Source organism: Vigna unguiculata, chromosome 10 (assembly GCF_037176805.1).
Source record: "Vigna unguiculata cultivar grain cowpea cultivar isolate G323 ecotype 2 chromosome 10, ASM3717680v1, whole genome shotgun sequence".
NCBI lineage: Eukaryota > Viridiplantae > Streptophyta > Magnoliopsida > Fabales > Fabaceae > Vigna > Vigna unguiculata.
The window spans coordinates 34,060,950-34,069,836 of NC_140801.1; the positions used below are offsets into that span (position 1 = coordinate 34,060,950).

At 30.5% G+C, this 8,887-nt stretch overlaps 1 protein-coding gene across 1 annotated transcript; it reads right to left on the minus strand.

Annotated features, from left to right (window-relative positions):
* Window positions 1-6,875: 6,875 nt before the first annotated feature.
* Window positions 6,876-8,887, minus strand: LOC114165948 (beta-conglycinin beta subunit 1-like). Its single transcript, XM_028050590.2, has 6 exons — window positions 8,496-8,887; window positions 8,239-8,414; window positions 8,074-8,154; window positions 7,687-7,980; window positions 7,306-7,600; window positions 6,876-7,214 (listed from the first exon to the last, which is right to left on the minus strand). Exons 1-6 carry the CDS (start codon window positions 8,827-8,829, stop codon window positions 7,012-7,014), a joined length of 1,383 nt encoding a protein of 460 aa, XP_027906391.2. The 5' UTR covers window positions 8,830-8,887; the 3' UTR covers window positions 6,876-7,011.

The following is an 8,887-nucleotide window of genomic DNA, read 5'->3' on the forward strand; positions in this document are numbered from 1 at the left end:
GCGCTGAACTACCAGATTTCATGTGTTTGCTGTTTTGATGTGTTTCATTGCATTAACTGATCTGAAATGAATTATTTTGACTGTCTTGGTATGCTTTGAGTGAGATTGGGTGAATATGGATCTGTTGTATGTGAATTATGGAGGAATTTCGTGGAGAAATTCTAAGTGTGGATGAGGTAGGGTATGCAAAGACATAAGGACTCAATTTTGGTTGGTATCTTGACGCTCCAATAACCATTAAGGCTCATATAGAGTATAATGGGTTATGTCGTGAGGAGTAGCAGAAGGTCTTAGCCACTAGACTCGATCAAGTCTTTGGTGCGAAGGAGACTTGCCTAGTGTGATGATTGGGTGATAACCCCTTGAGGCCAAACTCTACAGAGTTTGGGAATCATACACGGTGCAAGCCACCAAGAGGTCCGATGTTAATTGCATATATCTGGATAATTGAGTTTAGAGTTGAATGACGTGTGAGTATTGGAATATTCCTGTGTGAATTTGTGATAATTGATTGTTATTACGCTCTTACTCTAATGTAACCTTCTTTAAATCATTATTAGCTTACCCTTGCTTTCTGTGTTTCTGTCTCGTGTTGTATGTTTCTTTTTGCGATGATCACCTTAATGGTGGGAGCAGATGTGGTTGCAATGTCAGAGGCACTTCTGGAGGATGAGGAGCCATCATTTTAGGTGGAAGCTTTAGTGGTGGTCAGTTTAGGTATATTTTTATTAATTTAGTGTAAGTGTATAAGTGATATATTTTTATAGTGATATCTTTTGTAAGAATGTATTAATATATTGTGTACTCTGAATTACTTGTTTTGGAACTATGATGAAACTTCCTATTTTTATTAGTCTTAAGCTGCTAAAAATTGGGATGTTACAACTTTCTCTTATTTTTTTTTATGGATAAAAAATAATATAATAAAAGTAGAACATTTGGTATAGTCAAAAACCCTTTCACAAAAAAAAAATTACAAGATATCACCATCTCACACACGTTTTATGGGTACCAAAATTACATAGACTTGTAACAAAACAAGGTAAACCAATAAAAGAGCTTATCTAACTAGAAACAATATTAAGAAAACATAACTTGAATCGTGTTTCTAGGTTGAAACCGAACATAGAAGGGATACAATCAATGTAAAGAAGGTGACGCTTAAAGCATGTAATTACCGTGTACTGTACTTGGCTTATTTGCAATAACAATATATGCTTTGAGCAGAAGCTGTCCAATAGCCTTTAGAGTAGCTTCAACAAATAAGAAGGCTTTTTCTACATGCTGTGTCACTATTGAAGTTGCAAGAACATTCTTGTTCCCTTGCATTTGGGGACATGTACCTAGAAATACTTTGCGTTCGCAGCAATATCAACAATCTTCACCACTGATTTATGAGATAATATAGAAAAAAAAATAAGAACACTTTTGAGAGAAATTTAGTGTTTGTTGTGTCTTTCTCAATACACCTAAGTGGTATTTAAAGGTAGAAAAGGGAGACACAATAGTCAATTGTAATAAATAAATATATATCCCTTAACCATAAATAACATTAACCTATCAAATTAAAAGTCCATAAAAATATTAGTAACTATAGGATAATACTTTAATTATATATATTTTTAAATTATATTAAAATATTTCTAACAATCCTCCACATAATTTTAAAAAATAAAATAAAACAAATATACTATCTTTTAAAACAAAATATTGTAGTTCAATATAAGGAACCTTCCGGGTTTGAGCCTTACTCCTAGTACTTATAAACTTCCATATGAAAAAATGCAGAGACTTAATTGTCTTGAGCTACACCACCTGTGACCGGGTTTTAATAAATAACACATACAATATTAGTGTTCATTTTAGGTTTTAATCAGTGATTGCACGTTACAGTCTTATGCATGTATCTTGTTTCATGAGTGTCACTTAGAGACTTGCCCATGTCTCACAATGGCGACCCTACCATCACACTCACTCGGTAAACCCTCAAAGGGTGGTTTTGTGACTCACACCCCTACAATAATTGTCATTGGGTTTATTAAGAGGTATTTTAAAAAATTTAAACATGATAATGCATATACCTCAACCTAATTATTGCCAATATTTATAGTACATCTCGTCATAGGAATGAGACATAACATTTAATCAAATTAGTTGGTGTACTTTAGTCAACAACAACTTCGTTGTTACCCATTTAACTATCCATTCCACGGGATCACTATTCACGTGGAGATGGGTGTTTGTCGTTGCAACTAATTTATGGATTTTAGTCTCATTCTCCTCGACAAATCAAATACTTCTTTATATTTTTTGCAATATTTTTTTCTGTCCTGACAAAGTCAAAAGAGATAGTAATTAAGTTTTTAATGAATTTGTCTCTCATTCCCGTATGTCAATTTTTCATTGACATTTTTACTAGAAACATTAAATATTTCATTGACATTTTTACTAGAAACTTTAAATATAACAATTTAATTGTCAGAATGCATTGAAAATAGGAATAATTTATGCTTGCGTAGCAGATCATGATAGAACAACAACTTTTAAACATATTTCAATGATAATGCACCTCCATCCAAAGTTAAAACATAACCATAACCAGTAATTGATTTTGTGTCACTAGAATCAATATCCAATTTACATTATATATCCTTCAATGATCTCAAGAAATTAGACATATTGAATGTCATAACTTGAAGAAACACAAATAATATTATTACTAGATGGAAAAATAGTATTAGAGGTATATTTTCACTCACTTTAGAATATATAACCAATAATTTTTATTTATTTTTATTAAGAGGTATATTAACCATTGCAACATATGCCTCTCACTTTGAAATATTTTAGATGTGTTTTTTTTTTAACTCGTAAGAGTTTTATCACAACCTTTTGCAAGGAAATATATTTGAAGACATGACAAACATAATATAAAGTTTCATTGATACAATGTTAGGCAAGCTAGAACATGAAGCATAACATTTATCATATCAAACAAGAACATTTTTTATCTTTCGCTGCACCATTAGATTAACACTTTATGAAGATATTATTTAATGAATAATATTATGAGTTTCACACAAAAACACTCATTTATAAAGATGTGTATTCTCATTTCTAATATATTCATCACTTTCCCTTTTAATTAATTTTGTACCTCAAAATTTTATAATTTTAATGGTTTCTAACCAAACTTTTCAAGAATTATAATAATAGTATGTCATATAATGAATTCAAATAAGCCATCACAAATATATCATTTACCAATCAAAACACATGTATATAATTAACAATTTATTGTAATAAAAAACTACTTTATAACCTTGTTCAATAACGAGGAATTTTATAAATCCAGAAACATGAAAAATTCAGTTTTAAACAAATAAGATAGTTTCTAGAAGAGAAGTTTCATTTTACTTGGTCATTCCCCCACTTTTTAATATGAACATTAACCATAAATAAAAAAAGACACAGCGGTTAACCATAAATAACATTAACCCATCAAATTAAAAGTCCACAAAAATATTAAAATTAGTAACCGTAGGATAATATTTTAATTATATATTTTTTAAATTATATTAAAATATTTTGAAAAAATATTTTAGTCATAAGTTTGATCTACAATTTTTCAAATTAAGCAATCCTAGTTTATCGTTAATATATCATTCAATTGGTAATAAAAAAAATATTAACATAACATGGATTAAAAGTAATTGTGAAAGTGATAGAACATTGAAATCTTAAGTAGAAGCATAATAAAATTAGATCAAATGTAGAATAATCGTTGTCTTAAGTCATGCTCATGAGATATTTGAATTACCGATTCCATCAATATAATAATGACATGGATTAAAAGTAATATAAGGAGCTAAGAATATAAGAGAAATTGAAGGTTTTTAGAGCATTGTCTAATGTGAGAATGACTTTTCTGTATTTTATATATTTTATGATTCAAGTGATGATTGTCCTATACAATAATTTTAGAGATGAGTTCTCAACTTTACATGACACATTTTATAACCATCTCCATTTCTTTAACAATCTTGATGTACTTGTTCTTGTTTTGTGTTATGTTTGCTTCATTTTGTCTTCTAAACTATTCACTTCAAGTGTTCTTTTATTGATCTTATTCTAATTCTCTTTTCCTTTTATTGTTCTTAATTTATATATATATTCTTTTGTGTTTACCAAAAGATTGATTATGTTAGGCAAGCTTAATATGAAGTTGTTTTTAATAATGGTAGTCTAATAGAAATCTACATATCATAATTTTTTTTTTTAAAGAAAAGTGTAGAGAATTAGAAAGTAAAATCATGTTGTCTAATGATACGTCTATCGAGAACAACAGTACTCTAAATAACATAAAGTTAGGCCTGGAAGAGAAGCTAGAAGAACAAATTGTCAAAAATAATGAATTCAGAAAGGAATTACTTCTTGTTAGATAAGTAGAAAATAGTGTAGAAAATAGTGAATTAAAAAAGTTAGAAGCCAATAATAGCGAAAAATAGAGATAGGATATGAAAAGAAAATGAATCTAAATCCGAGCAAAGAATTGAATACAACCTTAATCGAAGAGCTTTATGAAGGAAAAGTAACCAAAGGATCCATAGAATGTTGGGTACCTAAAATACAAATAATTCCTTGCAAAAATCTCCAACTCTAAAAAAAGACCCCTATCATGGTTCCATTGGCGCTCGCATAACGGACGAAAGATCTATATTTCTAAACCTAAGAGAGGAGAAAAGATAATATTTGGAGTAGCTGGCATAAGAGAATAATAGGAACTGATTAGGTAAGTCTCAAATAATCTCTATTTATTAATAGTTTGTGATGTAGTTTTCAATAAAGATATTTGAATCATAAATAAAAGCGATGGAATACATCTATTCATCACAAATAGACAAAATAATTTGTATAAGATTGATATGGATGATTTTTTGTCATTATAAAAGAATATCATAGTCATTGTTGATGATTAGAGCAAATGAAATTCATTTCAAAATGAAAATCTTGGAAGAAAAAATAGAGCTTTATTACAGGGAAATGACAAGAACAATATTAAATGTTAATTCCACGACTAAGTGCTTTTGGGGAGAGGAGATTAATCGCCTTTTTATTTACAAACTATAAATTATGGAGAGACAGTAAACACAACATTTTATACTTTCATTCATCCTTTTGTATTAAATGTTTTATTTTAGGAAAATTTGATTCTCTAAGTGACGAAGGTATTTTACTTTGCTATTCAATGTTTAAATCTTATAGAGGATCTGCATCACGGAGGCTATTTGGGGCACCTTGATACGTTCTTAGTGTTGTTGGCTTAACTTAGAAAGGTTGTACAGGGACAACAGTTGTATTGGGATCAAGATTTTAGATCCATAGTCTGATTCTCCCCGACCACCTCGTTACATATATTTGATATATTTCAAGATTTTATAAGAACAAGATATATTTGATATTAAAGCCTTTACTTATTTAATCAACGAGTCATACATAACTCAGATATTTCACTTAATAGTAAACTAGATAAGTATTCCTATCTGAACTAAAAATAAAAATAACTGAACTATTAATAATAAAACTCATACATAACTCAGATATTTCACTTAATAGTAAACTAGATAAGTATTCCTTGAACTAAAAATAACTGAACTATTAATAATAAAACTGAACTGTTTTAAAAAACTGTAAGTTAACTGTTTATATTAATAGTTAATTATTGTATTATTCATGATTAAGTTTATTTTTCCTTAGTTAGCTAATAGAGTTTACTATAAGATCTATAAGATTGATTTCACTTGGTAGACAAAAATTTTAAATAAATTTTTTATTTTCTTAGTTTAATATAATTAAATTTTAATTTTAATATTTCAAGAAAGATAATAAATTTCTTTAAGAAATTAGTATTTGGAAATAATAATATTTTTTTACATTTTTGGAATACATGGTTTAGCTTAAAAATAGTTGATGTTGTGAATAATTAATTAAGTTGCAAAGAATGACATATAAAGTAATTATAAAACAATATAAATATGAATATACTCTGACTAAAAATAAATAGACTAAAAATAAATAAATGTAGCAACAGTAACCATAAATAAGTAATATAGTATTATATTTTTAAAAGTATTATATTTTTAAAAGGTTGCTTATAAAAGAATTATAACGATCAATGAAAATTTAAATTTATTTATAAAATAAATATAATAAATTAATTTTTATTTATATAAAATTAATAATATACTTATAAATATTTAAATATGTTATATTTAGAAACTAAAATTGAGAAAATATATTATATTTTTAAGAAAACAAAATGTAAAATTTAAATTTAAGTCATATTTTTACTGATTTGTAGTTAATAATTAATTTTAGTTACATAAACATATATGTATTAAGATATAAATCATTGTATTAACACATAAGTAAATACATAAGTAAATTTGGTTGTACAGTTCAATTCAAAAAATTAGTGCATTTGGTTTCAAATTAGTGGATTTGGTTTCAAATTATTGGATTTCGATTAAAAAATAATATATTTTGGTTCAAAATAATATATTTTGGTTCAAAATAAAAGCAATTTGGTTTAAAAATATTTTGGTTCAAAATAAAAACAATTTAGTTTAATTCAGTACAGTTCAATTTCAATTCAGTACAGTTCAATTTCAGTTTGAATTTGAATTCAGTACAGTTAAATTTCAGTTTGAATTTGAATTCAGTATACAGTTCAATTTCAATACAATTTTTAATACAATATAATACAATTTTTAATTTTAATACAGTATAGTATAGTTTCTTGTACTTCAGTACATTTTGCCCGACCTTAATTCCGATACACAAACCAGACAGTTGAAGGACGTAAAACAGAAGCATCATATAAAGGCTCAATTTATGCATTATTCATAGTAGAAAAAACCATGTGGAGGTCTACTTATTTGTTACAGTGTCGGACACGTTAATTCCACGCTCACTGTGAGCTCTCTCACATGTATCTTACTAGAAACTTTTTCAGTAGAAACTGCCCAAAATTGAAGATAATGAACCCTTTCTTCCCTTATGCCTCTCCTCCCTCTGCTGTTGCTCAGGCTGTGCATCCACAAAGTAGGATTCACTCTGTTCGTTTATCAACTTCTCAACCCTCTCACCAGACTCAGGGAAGGTAACATCCAACACCTCTGTAGGTATCTCGCTCATCACATTGTCTTCCTCACCTTCAAATTTTCAATCACGCATTACCAATTGTAAATAAACAACCCCATCAACCATAAAACAAACAACACCACTATAATGTAATATCTATACCTGCAAGGAAGTTCCTCTGGTTGTTCTCGGCATTGATACCGAAAGCAAAGAAATTTAGATCCGAGATTGCGTTGATGGCAACTGGATATGCTGCTGGGATAACAAGCACATCGTTTTCAGACAACTCAGCTCTGTACCTCTGCACTTCCAAGCGTTCCTCCTGTTCTTCCTGCTGTTCTTGCTGCTGCTGTTGCTGCTGTTCTCTTAGACCAACAAGTTCAATGTTTGCTTCTCCCTTGTTAATCACCAGTATCACCATCGCCTTAGAATTGTAGTGTGGCATAAGAAGGCCTCCCTGAATTTGTTAAGAAAGAGAATTATTAATCACGGTCTCAGTACTACGATTGTTGAGTTTGTTCATATGGTTTTCCTTTGTATTACCTCTTTCATATCCACATTACTAATGAACACGTCCAAGTCCTTAAGTTGGGGGTTCTTCTCCGGGGTGATCTCATACCACCTTCCAAATTTGTTGGAGTAGATGGGTTTGCGGTTTCTCAGGTTGAATGGTTCATCTTCGGAGGAAAGGTCTTTCCTTGAACTAGAAGATTTGGCATGTTTCATCAGTTCCCGAATCTGTTCCCTTTTAAGTTCCACAATCACTCCCTCTTCCTCATTCTCCTCCTGAGTCTGATCCTCTCCAAACAGAACCCTGTTTATCTCCTTGAAGTCGGTCTATAAAAACCGTGCAAATATAGATCATGATATCGTTCAATAAATGTGAAATTTAGACAAACTAGTGTGGTTAGATGTTGTGTTCTTGCTTACATCGAAGGAGGCCTCTAGAATATTCTTGCTGAATCCTTGCAAGTAGGATTGTTGGGCTTCTGTGCTAGAAAGGAAAAAGTCCTACAGAACAAGCATTTAATTTAGAGAGAAATTGCAAGTTAGAATAAAAAAAGTTATAGTTCAGGATCAGAAAAAAGCCGCTACTTGAAATCTGTGAGGGTTGTTAACAGGTATGGCGAGTTTGATTATTCTGAGATTCTCGTTTTCATTAGGGTTAACCAAAAAGAAAGTGGTTCCTGCAGGGATCTTCTGAGCATGGCCTTGCTCAAGAATGAAGGAGTCTCTGCCGTCAGGGTTCACCAAGGTGAGTATGGCTTTCCCTGTAATTAACAAATTGATTACCATTAGGAGAAGCAAGTGTGATGATGTCGAGTGAGAGTAGTGATTAGTTGATTACTTACCACTAAGGACAACAAGGAGGAAATCGGCATCAGCATGTTTAGGAAGAAGGAGGGTGTTGGGTTTGGACTTGAACTCTACAACACGGTAGTTTTCAAGATTCTGAATTTGTTTGGAGCGTTGGTCGAACCTGTGGAGGACCCGAAGGTGACCATATTTGTTGCTGAATAGAGTGTGGAACCTGTCGGAGCTGAAGTAGAAGGGATTGTTTTGTGTTCTTGAATCAGACTCTTCTTGGCTCTCATGGTGCTGCTGCCGGTGTACAATGCCAAAGGAGACAGAAAGTGATGCCAGGAAAAGAATTCCCAGCAACAACGAAACCCTTGCTCTCAGCATAGTGTAGTAGTATTGAATATTAGAGTAGAGTAGTGGATGGATGGATGATGAATGAAGT